Source organism: Trichoderma harzianum (genome assembly GCF_003025095.1).
Source record: "Trichoderma harzianum CBS 226.95 unplaced genomic scaffold M431scaffold_9, whole genome shotgun sequence".
Lineage (NCBI taxonomy): Eukaryota > Fungi > Ascomycota > Sordariomycetes > Hypocreales > Hypocreaceae > Trichoderma > Trichoderma harzianum.
The window spans coordinates 912,078-929,094 of record NW_020209257.1 but is presented as its reverse complement, the minus strand read 5'-3'; the positions used below and the strand labels follow the sequence as shown (position 1 = coordinate 929,094).

Sequence of the window (17,017 nt, the reverse complement as noted above, 5' to 3'; positions counted from 1 at the left end):
CTTCGAAAGTCATTCGCTATGGGGATGCAAGGCCCGCTCGTGGCCCAAGCCCTGGTATGAGATGCTATGCTAGCCTATTACCTATCACTTCTGACACTGTTAGGGCCGCTCGCCATTTGACGATGTAGTTCAAGGTGAAGGTGAAGAGGACCCGCGGATACCAAGTCAGCAATACGACCATGGCGGACGTCCAATCAATCCTGACACTATGAGGATCAACAGGGACATCATCCGGTCACACAACCAGGTCATGTTTATTATTGGCATAGCTGAACCTGAAAATCCCGGCCCTGAAGTCGATTCGCAGAGACGACACGGCGCCTACGAAGAAGCAATTGGGCTGAAGCTGGCATCTTCTGCTAAGCGCTGTGTGGAGGCGGTTGGTCTATTTGGTGTCAATGGCCTAAGAGATCGGATTCTGGTGAAGTGCCCTTCCTCCGATCAACGAACCTGCATGTTGTTGGTGCTAATTGTGTATTGCTAGATTTATAAAAGATATTCCCGAATTCCATTTTGGGAACTATATCAGCAAGCGCGACAGGATTTCTCAATCTCTAGGGACATCCTTCCTGGTGCTCCCGCAAACTTGTTATCAAATTATATCGAGTTCTCAGTCGCCCGATTGTGGCTTGGTGAGCAAGAAAGACTGACTGCTCGGCGCTGGTAAGTAATCATCTTCGCGGCAGTAAACTTTGTGTGGAATTACTCACTCATTCCCTTCAGTGTCCATGAAGTGTGGTCATACATCCGAGTTCATCTAGAGCTACACATATCCCTCCAAAGACTTGGTTTGATACCGAGCAGTCAATGGCTACCTAGCCCCTCCTATTTTATCCCCTTTACTCAAGAATCACCGATTGTCGCTCCCCCGCCGCCCGAAAACTTTGGAGTATCTGCAATTCTGCAGTGGCTGGGCAGTGCTTTAATAACTAATGCACCATTTCTTGTTTTTGTTATGACTCAGCGAATGGTTCGCGATTGGAAGCCGCACATATGGGCCGAGACTTTCAAGCGCCTTCCCAGCACAGTTTTCCGTGGTAAGACGATACCACAAGCTCCGCCGTCAATGTCACAGTCTTTCATGAATGAGGCTCCTAGTGAGATTCACAGCAATGAAGGAGGCTCGCCCGTTGCGCCCGTGGATAGCCAAATGCCAACCGACACGGGAAGCATGGAGGTTGTTCGTCGACCAAGTATATTCTCGGCCAGAGGTGATGATTATGGGAGCGATGAGGAGGACAACGATGTGATAAGGGCGACCCTCATCAGTTTTGACGTCGAAGCGACTGAGTCTACGGATGCCCCTCAAGGGTTATGGAGTGCAGAATTGCGGCCAAGCGTTGCCAACACAGATTCAAGAGCGTCCGTCAGTTCTCAACCAACATACTTGGATACACTGCTCACCCAGATCCCGGCGCTGTTGGCATCGCATATGCTTGCCAACTCAATAACACGGTTGTTGATGACCCCATATGATGCAGCCGCCCTGCGTCTAGTGGCACGAGCATTCTGCTTGCGAAATGGCCTACCCTACGAAGACATATGCGAGACTAATCTTCTCAGTGGCTGCACTTGGACGTCACTCATGAACTATCTAGGGACAGAGTATTTGCACCTCTTCCTCACCACCGAGGTCTGGGCGGTTTTCACCGGCCTTTCTCAGTGGTATCATTTTTCCGAAGAAGAGTGGACGGCTGAGGAAGCAAAGAATTAGTAACATACCATTAACAACGGAATCGTGCCATCGGGAGAGAAACAACAGTATCATATAACACATGGGGATGGGGGCTTCTGCCCTCCCCTCGAGTATAACAAATTGGGAAACCTGTGGTTTCCGGCTACAACCTCATATATATAGACTTAGCGGACGGAGAAGCGAGGAAATGAGTTTTAATTAAGTTGCAATAGCATTCGGTCAGCTGCTAAGAGAGAAGTCGGTGTTATTTGTGTGGAGCTACACCGCCTTATTGAAGGAGATGGATTATACGGCCGAAAGTAAATATCGTGTGTATTAACTCAAAGGGTTGAGCTAACCCTATTTATTAAGGACCTCCATCCCATTTTTGCTCTTTTGTCTATATAATTCATAATCTTGTCTATCCGGGAAGAAAATAATGCCTAATGCCCCCTAACTTCGCACAATGTTCATTTTACGTCTCATTGGGTCATAATCAGAGCCAGGAAACGCTTGCGACCTAGCGGGATAATCCATTGGCACGACGCTATCGAGATCAACCTTATACGCCATATGGTTAAGGAAATTACACACCTACAGTGTTGTGTTAGTGATTTGGGGTTCCTTGGAATTATCGACCTTGAGAAAGAGAGGTAAGGGAGTACATACCGGACGAGGGTGCCAACGAGATCCTCCAGGTTCAAACCAGCACAAGTGGCCGCCCAGAGATGTGGTCAGTAGAATTGTGTTGGGGTTCTGACGGAATTCTTCGAATGGAATGGCTTCCTTGACAGCAATCTGCAAAACTGTTAATATCCAAGTTTTTGCTATTTTGGGTAAAAGAGAACGCACTGGGTCATCTATTGCTGAAATCGCCAAGAATGGTATCTTGATGGAGAGAATTGCATCTGATGAAGAAGCATCACGGTAATAAGCAGTCTCCGTTGGATATCCCCATGTGGGACATCTGAGAAAGTATCAGCATGATATCTGGATGACGCGATTGGGAGATATTCTTACTGAATTTGCCGATCGAACTCATATAAATAAGTAACGTTTGCAATAGCAGCGAGATCCAAGTTGGTGTGCTGCTTGAGCTCTTTCTTGTGCCTCTCAATCAAGGATTTCATAGCAGCTACAACGTGTTATGATTCGGTTCAAGCGTGTATTTTGAGAGGAAAACTTACTGCCCATTACTCTGCTGTAGACCTCTTTTCCAATAAAGGTGCTTGTCATCGTCTTGCTCGCAATATCTAGACTGAAGGGATTTGAGCAGGCGATAGCAGCCTTGAAAAGGCAATCCGAACCCTCTTCACCGCAATACTGCCGGGCAGGTTAGCCACTGATGAATTAAGGCATTTAGATCCTGGCACTTACATTCGTTATAATATTGGCACCGAGGGAGAAACCAATACCGAACAGTGGGCGATTTGGAAATGTCTTTCGAAGCCACTTGACAGTCTGGTTTTTCGAGAATTCGTTAGTAAGTATTCATATTTGCGAACTAATTTCGAGCGAACTTGCCTGTCTGATGTCCCATGTTGCCCGTGCATTATACAAGATGCCACTGGTGATTTTGCTGCCCGCGCAGCCTCGAGAATTCACCACGCAAATCTCCCAGCCCTGTTCGGGCAGAGGAGCAATTGTGTGTCTCAGGTAAACCTCGTGAGAGCCACCGGAAAGGCCATGTAGCACCACCAGCATGGGCTTCGCATCGTCGGAGCTGATATTGGCGAACTCTTCTTCTGAGTAGTGGACAGTCCGTGGCGGCAGGCCCTCATCTCGACCATCGTGAGGCTCTACGACAAAATCAACAGCAAAGGATCCGTCATAGGCTTCATGTTCGGCCTGGAAGATTTTGCGCTTGTAGTACACCAGTGGCCCATGCGGCTTCGTTGCTGTCCAGATGGTCTGGATGTGGCCGTTGAATAACAGCGGATTTAGCTGGCATGGCGGTGTGTTTGATTCGCAGATCTTGAGGAGGTCCGTTTCATTGCCGTCCTTTTCTTTGATCGTCCTAGGATTTGGCGAATGAGTAAACTCAATCTTGGCCCTCCCGAGCCACTCCATTTTTGTGAATGTTGAAACAGTTTTGTAACTCGACGGAAGCTACAATCACAGAGAAAAGGCCAGAAGGTGGTACAGTATCAAAAGCAATGGGGGTGATTGAATCTAGAAATACCCCGAGACATCCAGCAAAACTCGGATCTTTATCTAGATGAGAAGTGAACAGCCCGCTTCTTGATAACGAGGGTTGCACATGCAACAGTGTCCATGAGGCGGAACCCCTGCGGGCTGGGTAGACAGTACAGCCATGGCGGTGGCGATAGCTGGTTACGGGAGTGTACACCGTACAGAGCGGTGCCAGTTACTCATTTGACATCAGAGACTGCAGGGGTCCACTAACTTCCGAGGCTTCGAGTAGTTACACCGAACCGCGGCAAATGCTCTGGAATTGATGTTAGTTTGTTGAGGCACGGAGTGGACTAAGACACCGAATGCCTTGCGATGCACTGTATCTTGTTGCTTCATGTTGTTTAGCTGGAGTTTGCTGACGCCTATCAACCACTATTTATATGTCAGATCTGATTGCTTGCGTCTTAGTCAATTCCTCTTCCAGTGCTGAACATGGCTATTGATTTTGTCCCTATTTTTGCGGGTCGATTTACACAAGGTACCTGAGATGCTGGACGGAGTAACTCCCGGCACTGAGTAAACTTAAGGGCACTAGAGGTACCCTCTGCGTCTAAGTTCCCCTCGCGCTGGAGCGACTAGTGCACATTAGGAAGCACCCCCGTTGCCGTGCACGAGATAAATCACGTGGATCAACCTTCTTTTTGGTGTGGGTTCGCACGAAAGAGACTCTACCATGCAAAGCAAGCATCACCAACGCAACGAGTTCGCATCGACGCTCCACGAGATGCGATGCCTGTGACTGTCGGAATCTGCTGGAGAGCGAGAGCCATGATTCTTTCCTGATATTCTATGGCACTGCTTGCCAGGCATGGGGGGAGTGTGAATAGGCGCCCGGCGCTTCTGACTCCCTGACGAGCGATTTGGAGCCTTGTCCCCCGGAATATCGTTTCCCTACACGAGCCGACACGTTGGATGCGGCCCACTGATCAAGTACGGGCTTGCTGGGGCTTACGAACAAGACATGATATAAAGCCGCCAACCCGCGGATGAAGTCGTCGCCAATACCCCACCACAACCTTATTGTTTGCGTCGCAACAGGGCACCTGTAAATCGCCTCACCGTGTCCTTCCTTCGCACGCCTACGGTATCTCGCTGTGATGGCTAGGTTTTTCGGAGGAATCGACTTTGAATATGACGGATAAAACCCTACGCGGTCGTGCAGATATATTGTTCTCTCAACACCAGAGCCCTATTCAAGCCGATATGGCGTCTTCCACTTGTCGAGAAGTCTTGTCACATGTTCAGGCGCCGGATTTGGCGGGATAGAGGCCATTTGCGCATCATATGGACCCAGATTTTATTTCTCTGCTTGCTCAGCAGCCTCTCTCTATAGCCTTGGGGCAGGGATTCCGTTGACTTGGACGCCATTGAGATGCTACAGCGTCGACAGTGACGCTGACCAACCCTGAGGCATCCTGAATGATGATTGGCTACTTGACTGGAGGGGGAATGAACTTTTTAAAAGGAACGAAAAGAAGAAGGAGAAGAGCTACGACACGGGGATCGGGTTAATAACGCAAAACTTGCGCGTTTCATCCCTACATATGTTACGTGGTGGTCAGCTCTCTCACTTGACCTATGCATCACATATCGACGGTCACGAGATAGCTGGCGAAGTTGCGTGGCAGAAGGCGTTAGAATGGCGATTGATGCCCATGGTAAGTCTCGTAAATGATCCGCCAGGATACGTACATAGCGATTTTGTTGCTGGTTGATGACGGCTAGAGCATGCTCTGCTCTGGCTGGTCGAGGTGATTGGCAGTAGCGGGCTGTCTTCTGCATGTCTTGGGGCTATGAAATGACGGGGAGGTGTATGAGAAAACTGCCATGATGGTGCAAGCTTGCAAGTGCATGTCCGGAAGATTGAGTGGCTATTTGGGCGTGGCGGATTCCGGGACAGGACTGCATTGGGGAAGAGCCACGGTTGAGGCTCAGGGCATCCAACGACGGCCGCGAAAAATTCATCATGACGGCGGTCAGCTCTTTGGGGGGATGTTCGGGGCTGTGGCACCAGGGCCTCGGCGCCCTTTTTCTTTTTTTACCCTTTCCTTTTCTCTTCTCTTCCTCTCCCTCTACTGCCCTGCACTCTGCTCTCACAACCCTCAACTGCAGCGCCATTTGTCCCAGGCAGTGGGACGCGGACATACCTCGACCCTTGCTCCTCCGGCTAAGGTGCGGCGATTTACCAGCGCTGCGACGCTAAAAACTCAAACAAGGTGCAGGTCCCAATGGGGCAGACTACATCGCCTCCGCGTCGCCCTCGACATGCTGCCATGAGAGACGACGGAGGAAGTTATGATTACAGAGAACGGCCTCGATCTGGCAGAGGAGTGACATCCTCGGATCGACCAGGATCTCCTCCCCACGGGGCCCGTCACAGCTCGGATTACTCTCGCCAGCACCATCGCCCCAGAGACTCAGCGCCAGCGCACAGGCATCGCTCACGAGACCGCAGCCGGGAATATTCCCGGCGGGAGAGGCCTGCATCCTCGCGCCCGCTTGCGGATTCGGACGACTTGATCCCTCGCTATCGTGAGAGCAAGGCGCGTTCATCTGAAGTCAAGGCCAGGACGACTCGGGGTAGCCGTAGCCGTAGCCGTGAGCGAGGCCGAGATCGAGACCGAGATCGTGACCGTGGGGGACTCGGCTCACCGTCCTCCTCCAAGCGACATAGAAGTCGAAGCCGCAGCCGCAGTCGGTCTCTGAGCTCGTCACGTCGGAAACGCTACAAGAAGGCACACAGTCCGCCACCGCGCGGTCGAGATCAAGGCTCCAAGTCCGAATCCAAAAGACGAAGACACCATTCTCCCGATCGTCGAGGCCCCTCACCGCGTCACCATCGCTCTTCCCACAAATCTCCTTCCCGAGTCGACGACGAAGCCCGCCACCACTCGAGACGACGATCTCACTCCCGCTCTCCGACAAGATCTGAAGCCGACAGGAGACATTCCCGACGCGACTCACGCCACCGTCACAAACCCGAAGCAACTCGAAGCCCATCACGGAGACGGTCGCCACTACCTGCCAGCAGTCGACATTCATTCTCAAACCGTAGAGATTCGCAGTCACGTGTGGCCGAGCCAGCATTGACGGTCCGCACTGCCACTGACGACCGGTCGCGAACCGACGGCGACTACCGACAAGCCAATCGAGACCAAAGGCCTGCATCTCCTATCGCCCATCGTGATCGACATCGAGGCAAAGAATTTTCCGAACCGCATCACACTTCGCGGTCTGACATTGACGACGACATGACGTCTCGGAGCAGTTATCGAGGAGGATACAACCCCACCTATTCACATCAATCCCGCCACAGCAATGACCCTCGAGGATATTCTCAGTCTCCTCAGAACTCGGGTTCTTTTCACAACTCGCCATCTCCATCGTCGTACGGTGCGGGTCGTTCCGGCTGGAATCATCAATACTCCCCCCAACAGTACGTTTCTAGCCAACTATCTGCAATTCATCACTGCTAATGGAAATAAATAGACAATATCCTCCGCAGTATCCTCACAGTGGCCCTCCTCAGAATGGATCACAGAACCATTACCATGTGAATTCGCTGCACTCCCCCCCTTATGCCGCACCTACTGGTCCTCAGGGTAACTACCGAGGGGGTCATCGAGGGAGTGGCTTTCGTGGCGGGCCCACCGCAAATCGAGGTGGCTATCGTGGCACTGGCTTCAAAAGCACCTCTAGGAACCCTTCATTCCAAGCGCCGCCGCCGCCACCTCCACCTCCCCCTCGAAGCAATGGTTTCCCATCAGATGAAGAAGTTGATCAGAGGTCCACAGCCGTAGATGCGGATGCGGGTGCTGTGGCAGACACTGAGACCCATGATGCTCATGAAAATGCCTCTTTGGATCGCTCAGACGATGCACCACCAGCCCCCGCCAACCATACTACATCCAAGGATGGTGCTGAAGCGTCATCACAAACTGCACCCAAATCGGGAAGTGGTGCTGGCAAGTTCAGCTTTGCGTTTAAGCCCTCCTCTAAACCAACCCCCGCGGCTCCGAAGCCTGAGATTTCCCAAAAGTTCAACGCCGCACCCCCAAGGAGAGAGCCTGTACAGCAGGCCCAACCCACTAACCGTGAACGTGAACGCGAACGTGACCGGGACAGGGACAGGGACCGGGACCGAGAACCTCCGCCAAGTGCACCCACTGAGCCGTCTTCCGCGCGTTCCCGGCGAGAGTTTAGGAATCCTCCCGAGGGACCAAAATTGGCACCGAGAACGCGGAAGGTGATGAAACTTATGAAACGACCAAAGCCGCGACCGACTCTCCCCGACGACTTGATTGAATCTGACTCAGTGTTTTTCAGAAAGCCCGGAAATGAATCCGTTGTCGGCTCAGGGACATATGGAAAAGTGTTCAAGGGGCTCAATGTATACACAAAGGGGCTCGTTGCTCTGAAACGAATTCGTATGGAGGGCGAGAGAGATGGCTTCCCCGTGACAGCCGTCCGAGAAATCAAACTGCTACAATCGCTGAGACACACCAACATTGTCAATCTTCAAGAGGTCATGGTAGAAAAGAATGACTGTTTCATGGTTTTCGAGTACCTCTCTCATGACTTGACGGGTCTGCTCAACCATCCTTCCTTCTCGCTAGATTCAGCTCAGAAGAAGCACATGGCCAAGCAACTTTTCGAAGGGCTAGATTACCTTCATGAGAGAGGTGTCCTTCACCGAGACATCAAAGCTGCAAATATTCTTGTTAGTAGCGATGGAATATTGAAGCTGGCAGATTTCGGACTGGCTCGGTTTTATGCGAAACGACACCAGCTGGACTACACGAATCGGGTCATTACGATCTGGTACCGCTCACCGGAGCTCCTGCTGGGAGAAACCAAGTACACCGCTGCCGTCGATGTTTGGAGTGCCGCCTGTGTTATGGTCGAGATTTTCACTAGACTCGCCATTTTTGCTGGAGACGGAACAGAGCTCAGTCAGCTGGATAAGATATACAATGTTCTTGGGACGCCAACCCGCCACGACTGGCCTGGAATCACAGACATGGCGTGGTTCGAGCTGCTCCGACCAACTGCTAAACGAAAGAATGTCTTTGCGGAGAAATACAAAGACAGAGTGTCTCCTGCTGCCTTTGACTTGCTACAATCCATGTTCTGCTACGACCCGGCAAAGAGGCCCACGGCATCCACGATCTTGCAACACCCGTACTTCACTACCGAAGAGCCACTGCCTAGACAGGCAATAGAGTGAGTTCAATCCCCCTTTAGATTGGCTATCTTGTCTAGGACATTCTGTTTTACTAACCTATAATAACAGACTAGCAAATATTGGTGGTGATTGGCACGAGTTTGAGTCGAAAGCGCTGCGAAAAGAAAATGAGCGGCGAGACCGGGAGGCTCGCAAAGCAGCCAAGGACACTGCCCGTGAAAAGGACAAGAAACGCGTCCCAGAGTCTCATGATCGCGAGAGGAGTGCCAAAAGGATACACGTCGATCAGAAGCCGGCGGATAACCGAGGTGGTACCGCTACAGCAACGGCTACGACAACTACGAAAGAATGAATTGCGCAGCTTTCTCTCTTTTCTTCAAGGTGGCATTGTGGGAAATTTTTACTTGTTTGATATATAGCCGGCTTTCCCTTGCTCCTAGCTCTTTGAGGTTTGGAAGATGGGACGGCGCTGTCAATGTAGTTTATAATGCCGTACATGTGGCATGAAAGGTTTCGTTTTCGTTTTCGTTTTCTCTTCTTTTCACTTGAAGGTGTTCAAAAGGGTATATCTGGCGTTTCGTGGACGTGGAAAGCTTTCCTAAAGGGAGAGGTGGCATTGCATGGCAGAGAGAGACTTGGCTCTGCGTCGTTGTTTATGGCTTTGGGAGGGATGTAGAAGAGAAGAAACCCAGGCTTCTGGCGGGAAGTTAATATGCGAAAGCTGTTACGACGAATTAAGCTGTGTTGTGCACTGTGCTACTGGAATTAACTTCCATTCCGACTATATATGCATCGAATCTCTTGAAGAAAAAATCCACGCATTACCTTGTGTGATGTATAGGCAAGCTAAAAGAAACAGCAAATGCAAAGAAATCCAAGTCATTCTGAGAATGTCGTCCCACCGTCATAACATCGTCAATAAATTCATCATAAAATGTGGTATCATAAGCTCTTTTCTCATGTGCGGGTATCCCATCAAGTAATCCAAACAGCCAGCCAGCCAAAATAGAAAAAAAAAGAGAAACTAAGCAAGAGGGTCGTTTTGTGTTCTCCTCCTCTTCCCTAGTTACCTATGTTTGGTATCATATTCGATCATTTCTGCGGACAGACCATGCACCTTTTTCGACCGTCCCTTCACCCATTGATCCATCTAATGCCTCTTTTCAGTACCGATCAAGCAAGGGACTATTGAAGTATTCCCTTTCCCTTGTAGTCGGTAACCTTTAGGAGGTCTCGGAGACTCCCCTCAGCAAGGCCCTTATTATGATGGGTGGACGGATTGGAAGATGGCTTCCAGGGCATCCAGCCGTTGATCATGGACAGAATGCCACTGCCTGCAGTGTCTATCTTGGTGTGCGTAATGGCTCCCTTTGCAACAGAGAGGCCGTATTGCTTGGGATGAGCAGGTGTCTCCTTGACTAGAACGACAGGGGGCCCCTCGAGAAGCTCCCCTGGGTTCGTGCGTATCTCGAGCTGACTTGTTGATTCTTGGGGCCGCGCTGGCTCACTGACGAGGCCGGTGGCCGATGAGCGTGGAGAATCTATAGCCGTGCCGTTGACTCTGGTAGAAGCATCAATGAGAGCAAGGGACGATGAGGATTTCTTTGGAGCAGCATCCTCGTGTTGCGTGTCACTTCGCTCATCGAGGGTTTCGCTAGATGAGGTGCTGTGAGAGGAGTGTCCTGACCCTTTCAGTGCCGCCCGACCGCGAATTTCCTCGGCGATCTCGGACGCAGTCTTTTTCCTGCCGGGCTGTTCTTCATCTGAAGATCGACTGGACGATATGATTGTTTCCAAGGTCCCTACAGCTCTGCTGTTCCTGCGAGCCATGCGTCTCCTCCTACGGGTTGATGCTCCTACACTATGTTCGTCGTCGGTAGAGACTGCCTGCAGGGTTGGGCCTTGGGAGTCATTCAACTGGGCCGAGGAAGTAAAGAAGGAAGCCCCAGATCCATGGGGGGTATAATGGACTTCGTATTGATTGCTCAGCGAGTACCTGGATCTGGCACAAATCTCGGCAATCCGGTCTAGATCAGCGTTGATATCACCAGCAACGCCACCACCCTGTGCTTCGATATTGGCCATGAAGCTCTTGAAGCTGAAGGCTTCCACCGGGGGCAGGCGAGCTTCGTCCTCGGCACGGCCGTTTACGGGTTTCTTTCCAAAGGATAACACCATGGTGCTCAACATGCCGGGCTCTCCGGAGACAAACCTAGAAGGGACGCCGGCGACTGCTTCGGCAAATCGGCTGACCTGGGACCCGGAGCCGACACCAGGACCGGAGACGGACGACCCGTGAGCGATGGGACCACGAGACGAGCTAGACGGCCTGCTGGACGGCAGCGGAGGGTAGTAGCTCCGGACAATGACGGGCTCCGAGTATGTGCTGCTCTGGGCGCCGGTCGACTTTGCGTAGCGATGGCTCGGGAAGTTGTGGTTGAGCTCTCGGAGGGCGGTGGTGCGGTACTCTACGGTTGAATCATCGACGGGGATCGGCTTGCCTTCAGCAGTGGACGGCACAAGGCTTGTCGGAGACGGATTGGGCTGGATGGAACGCCTGAAGGAGATGGGGAGGGAATTGCCGGCACCACTACGAGGTTCAGTGGTGGACGATGATGACCGAGGCGACAGCAGAGATGAAGACTGAAGCTGCAGCTGGGATTGAGGCTCAGACTGGTGTTGAAACTGAGACTGAGACTGAGAATGAGAATCAGGCTGAGGTTCAGGTTGGTCTGACGGCGGTTCAAGGCCAAAGGTGGGTAAAGACATGATGGGCTGAGAAGATGCGTATCGGTGGTTAAATACGATATATGTAAGGCCAGGCAGGTTGGGAGAGAGTATTGGGGTGTTGGGCTTCGGCGACGATCGGTCCAGGGTCTCAGCAAGACATCGGGCGCGGCAACATGCAAGCTGTGCAGCTCCGAGCACTCCAAGGCATCAATTCGTGTCGTTCGGACAAGGTCCCTGGCCAGGCCCGGTACGGTTTGGTCTGGTTTGATCCGGTCTGGTCTGGCTTTGGTTTGGCTTCGACAGGATGGGATGGGATGGGGGAAGAGGAGGATACTGGACGGATACGTGGTAGGGCCGTAGGGTGTCCCTCGCTAGTGACAAGAGTGGCACGACAGTGACTGTAGTGTAGCGTTGGCGGAGTCTCACACAACGACTAAGGGCCAGCGTAAGGCAGAGAGATGCAGATGCAGATGCAAGAGGGTGCTTGAAATAGCAGTGGCAAGCAAGCGATGGGGGTGGTGTGGTTGGTGGTTTGGTGGTGGTAATAGTGGCGAAGCAGCAGCAGACGAAACGAGGGAGAGAGAGAAACGCGCAAGACGGGGAGAAGATGACAGAACGTTCTCAATCTCTTCGGCTGTTAAGGGAAGTGATGGTGTAGTCGTAGTAGAATAACAGCGCGCAAGTTGTAGTGAGGGGCAGGACAGAGACGCGCAATTGGGCCAGGCGATCAATTCACGAACACGCAACGCCAAACCAAAATCACCAACAGGCGTGGGCGGAGCAAAAAGCAAAAAGAACGCAACACGCACTGCATTTCGAAACTGCACAAGCTGCATAAGCATGCAATGGCATATGCGAAGCGAAGCAGCTGCACGACCGTCGTGGCCGCTGCTCAAAGGGCTTCTGCCTTCCGGCGCCGGCCGCTGGGGGAAGCGTCTCGCCTCTGCCTACAGAGATTTTGGCTGAATTTGCCCTCGCTCGCCCATCCCTGCCGCAGCTGTTTGCTGCCGTGGGCGCCGGCGATTGGCTGGAGCGAAGGCATCTCGACGTGTTCGCCGACTGAAGCGGAAAGGCGCACAGCAGCGGCAAAAGCGATGCGCTCCAAAGAAGCACCTCGAGCTGCTGTTTTGCATGGCCGAGGCCAATCACGGCGCTGGGAGATGATGCTCATCACCAATTGCTTACAGGGTACATGCACGGTTTGATGGTTTGGTGTTCGATTTCGATGTTGATGTGGGCACTGCCCAGATGTTTTTGTGGGTGAGATGAAGAAAATTGATATCTAGGATATCATGGTGCTTGCTAATTGGTAATTGAAATGCTGCGTTCCCCCAAGACTCTGCATATATCCAAGAGCTTTGGCCCTTTCTCCCCGCAGTCGTCTATCTATACCTACCTAATCAGCCGTATCATCAGCACCAGCATCAGTTGTCCGTGCTTTGTACTGTAAACAGACCCCAGCCCATTGCTCCGTGCTTCCTTTTTTTTTTTTTTTTTTGTCTCATTTTGAGCTGTCACAGTTCGGAGGATTGGGGCAAGTTTTGCGGGAGTGGGGAAGCTCAGCTCCAATTCGTCAAAAATCCCAAGCTCTGCTCCGTCGACGCACATTGACTCGACAGCTTATGCTGGGCAATAAATGCATGATTCGCAAAGTGTTTCAGGCCAATGCATCTTGCGGTTTATCGCTGCCATCCGATTGGCGTTGAAAATGCCTTGCTGGCCGTCTGTGCTGAATCTACGGACGAGATATTCCGTGGCAGAAATCTTCAGACAGAAGCGCAAAGGCGGAGATGCTTGGCCGGGGTGATGTCATCCCCCAATTCTTCACCAAGCTCATATACATACAGCGAGATCTAAATGATGTTTCCATGCCCATTACTATTATTACTACATAGCAGTTAATGCTATTTCTGCTCCCGTTTAGATACACTTCACTCACGCAGGGCATGACTTTCAGCCAAGACTTTCAGAACCAAATTGGTTAGAATGTCTACCAGGCTACGCGCCTGCGTTGCGAGTTCATTCGAATCGACTCTTGTCCCTTCAACTCAACGCAACTCAACCCCTTCTGATCCATGGCAACAGAACCCATGATGGTTGAAGCGGTGACTCTCAGCATGCTTCCTGGATCATCTTCCCTCTTCATTGTAGGTGTACGACAACTCAATGCCCCATGCTGAAACAACGGCACTTAGGCATAACCCTGGTTTTGACCTTGGTTGCTATAGCCTTGGTTGACATAGCCTTGGTTGTTGTTATAACCTTGGCTATCATAGGGAGGGCCAGCGACAGGCGCACCGGCACCAGCAGGCGCACCGGCAGGCGGCGGTGCCATCGTTCCATAACCTTGTCGACGGCCTTGCCCACCCGTTTGCACCTTGTCAGAGTAGATGCCGGGAGCACGACGCGGCGGATAATGGCCCTCGCGGGCTTGTTGTCGACGGTCGTAATAGACGTATTCGAGATAAAACGCATGTATATGACCCGGGAAATAACCAAGTATCGTCAAGCATACGTTAATGAGTAGGTCCATTCCACATCCTGCCACAGCCCATGCGCCGAGCGGAGGGACTACAAAGCATGATTAGCAAGTATTCGCCAACTGTCATTTGAGACGGCCCTCTTATCTGGACTTACAGAAGATGGTGACGATGACAATTAGTACCGCGGCACAAGCACCCATGATGGCGGTAGAAAGTCGTCGCAAGTTCTATGAAGGTTCGTTAAGAGGTTGATTGGCTTATTGACGTGTAGTGGCTGCACTGCACGGGTAGCTTTCGATTGCAAAGAGACAGTTCGCGTAGACTTGAATTCGTCTTTCTGAGGCCTGGAGGCGAGTCTTTACAAGATCAACTGTTGCGACGGCAATCAACCCAAAAGATGAGAGACTGGCTCTTTTAATTGCAGATTGGAATGCGACAGCAGGTTAAAGTTTTAGCCTCTATTGCGTAACAAGCTTGCGTGAAACTGATCATGCCGTTATTGAGTTCACGCAATCAACCACCATCAACCGCCTCTCTAGGCAGTGGCCAGGCAGTGGCCACCCGCGATGTGCCAACAATGACGCAGATCTGGACGAGTGGATGACGTAGGCGCACGTGGGCGACTTTTCCGCTCGCGATCAGGAAGGAGCGTGGCTTCCTCGTAGGTCCAAACTCAATTGATTAACGGTAGAAGAAATGGAGCTGTCAAGAAGAATTTGAGAAAACTTTAAAAAACTTCCAAGTCCTTTTCTTGAATCCGATATTCACAGCTGCCCTGTTATTACTTCTTGTCCCCCAGCTTCACACTGATCCATCAAGCGTGCATATAAAGAGAAAGACAAGACGCCAAACTTCGCCCAAAGGCTGCGAAAGCTTTTCCAATGCTTCCAAACCTTTCAAACTTTCCGTCTCTCGGCGAGGAAGAGCACTGTGTAGAAGATTGCTACAGTAGCAGCCCATCCTATCATCTTGGTGGGGATGGGAGGATGGCCTGTACAGCTTACAATCCCTCGTCCAAATGGGTACTTGTCCCGCAGCATTGCAAGGTAGCCGACCGATAGCCGGACCATGTTGCATCTTTCAAGCTGAGACGTGCTGACTTCCTTCTCTTCACAGTCCAGGCAAGCGTATCCTACACAACGAGTCAGGATTGCACCGGTCTCCAAATGTATGACCTTCCGGCGACTTATAGCTCCGACGGAATCGAGCCGTAACTCCTGGATTATGGACATTGCCCTTACAAACAAACGAAATTCCCGACCAGCCCCTTGGCTGGTGCTAGAACAATGATGTGCGGGGAGCAGAGGTGAAACACTGCTGGACTTGTCTCAGCTGAGAATCGGAGTAAGAGCAGCCAGTCTCCGGCAACCCCTGCGGCATGCGTCGAAGCTAAGAGCATGACAGCCAAGCAACGACGATTAAAAACACTGGCATCTAGTCGAGCTCACTAGTGCATCCTTTGCAATTCCCAGAGACAACGACGACTGTTACTATGAGGATGAGACACACAGCAGTTAGTACTGCGGGACTGGGTCAGTTGGCAATACCCATCGTATACGAGTCCTACAAACTACAAGACACTGCGGTTCCGACATCGTTCTAGAAACTGATCTGGGTCAGTCGGCAGCCCGCCACTGTGCAGGCCTCGTGGTTGGCCTGAGCTCCGAGAGGACATGCCAAGGGAGGAAACCCCGCTGCCTTGCCCACCCAAGACAACTTCAGACGCGTCTGAGAGTCTGCCTTGAAAGTACGCTAAAATCAGAGCACTTTGTCCAAACGAAACAGTGCTTTTTCTTATTTTCTTTTCTTTTTTTCTGACCCGTCATCACGACATTACAACGGTCTTTGCCGACGCTGAGCGCTGTCCGAGGTACCGGGAAGCTTAACCTTTTACCCGTGACTCAAATCGGATCATTTCCCACTCTTGAGGCCTGCCCAGATGGCTCCTCTGTGAAGTCGGTAAGGCGACTCTCCTTTTTTTATGTGGAAACAATGACGAGAAGAGGCCACTCGTCTCTCGACCTTGCTTCGAGACGTCTCGCAGAGCGGGTATTCCCGACATACCGACGCCCATGCGGGAGTAGATACCAGTTAGTGTGGCGACTAAAAAGGTCGGGTTTGTGACGGACACTATCATTCTGGACACTAGCCGCTGCTTCAGAGAAAAGAGGAAAAAAGGACGCCATGCCCCAGTCAAGTGCTGTTGTACGTAAGTCGGACTCAAACGAGCGGCTGATAGTACTTATTACCAACAGAGCCGTGTTTGATATAAAACAAGGGCAGCGCAACTACAAGCTTTCGTGGACCATGCCTGTATACCGAATATGGAGGAGAGAAGAGTGGCTCTTTTCTCAAGAGAGGCTTGATTGCATGAGACTGGTCACTTTTCTCCCAACAGAAGCTCCTGTCAAAACCTGATTCAGCATGATGCCGCTAGGGTATCGCACACTGTATTGACCTCCGCGCACAAGTGACCAAGTGCAGGACTCTGCAGCAAATCTCAACGTGATACGTGGGATGGATACTATTAGTAGCAGCAAGCACAAGAGTCCTTGGCCACGAAACAATGGAGAGCCGCCAGAGATCCGCGCGATAGAGACCAATTCTGTCTCGCCACACAGCGCCAGTGTCTTGGTTCGACGCAGCTGGCCTGCGAGTGCATAGTGGAACTCGTCTTTTGTCATGCCAGCTAGCAGTCGTTTATTATGCATAATACGCCAACGGCTGCCGACTGATTGATTTGGAAAG

The 17,017-nt window shown here is 51.6% G+C and overlaps 5 protein-coding genes across 5 annotated transcripts; 2 read left to right on the top strand and 3 right to left on the bottom strand.

The window, feature by feature from the left end:
- Nucleotides 1-18: 18 nt before the first annotated feature.
- M431DRAFT_483919 (hypothetical protein) lies at nt 19-1,714 on the top strand (the record flags this gene model as incomplete). The annotated part of the gene is made up of 4 exons (XM_024916161.1): nt 19-54; nt 104-421; nt 485-663; nt 724-1,714. 4 exons carry the CDS (start codon nt 19-21, stop codon nt 1,712-1,714), a joined length of 1,524 nt encoding a protein of 507 aa, XP_024772483.1.
- A 414-nt stretch (nt 1,715-2,128) lies between these two features.
- On the bottom strand, nt 2,129-3,796 carry M431DRAFT_18299 (hypothetical protein; the record flags this gene model as incomplete). Its single annotated transcript, XM_024913149.1, has 7 exons — nt 3,200-3,796; nt 3,053-3,136; nt 2,863-2,998; nt 2,696-2,810; nt 2,528-2,642; nt 2,345-2,473; nt 2,129-2,269 (listed from the first exon to the last, which is right to left on the bottom strand). The coding sequence occupies exons 1-7, from the start codon at nt 3,743-3,745 to the stop codon at nt 2,129-2,131; spliced, it is 1,266 nt and encodes a 421-aa protein (XP_024772482.1). The 5' UTR covers nt 3,746-3,796.
- Nucleotides 3,797-6,099: 2,303 nt separating this feature from the next.
- M431DRAFT_497129 (hypothetical protein) lies at nt 6,100-9,408 on the top strand (the record flags this gene model as incomplete). Its single annotated transcript, XM_024917562.1, has 3 exons — nt 6,100-7,307; nt 7,361-9,094; nt 9,165-9,408. 3 exons carry the CDS (start codon nt 6,100-6,102, stop codon nt 9,406-9,408), a joined length of 3,186 nt encoding a protein of 1,061 aa, XP_024772481.1.
- Nucleotides 9,409-10,241: 833 nt separating this feature from the next.
- M431DRAFT_90108 (hypothetical protein) lies at nt 10,242-11,825 on the bottom strand (the record flags this gene model as incomplete). The annotated part of the gene is made up of 1 exon (XM_024924110.1): nt 10,242-11,825. One exon carries the CDS (start codon nt 11,823-11,825, stop codon nt 10,242-10,244), a length of 1,584 nt encoding a protein of 527 aa, XP_024772480.1.
- A 2,278-nt stretch (nt 11,826-14,103) lies between these two features.
- On the bottom strand, nt 14,104-14,469 carry M431DRAFT_38010 (hypothetical protein; the record flags this gene model as incomplete). The annotated part of the gene is made up of 2 exons (XM_024914697.1): nt 14,104-14,357; nt 14,424-14,469. Coding segments are annotated over 2 exons (300 nt in total), but the record flags the coding sequence as incomplete, so codon positions are not given.
- Between the last annotated feature and the right edge of the window lie 2,548 nt (nt 14,470-17,017).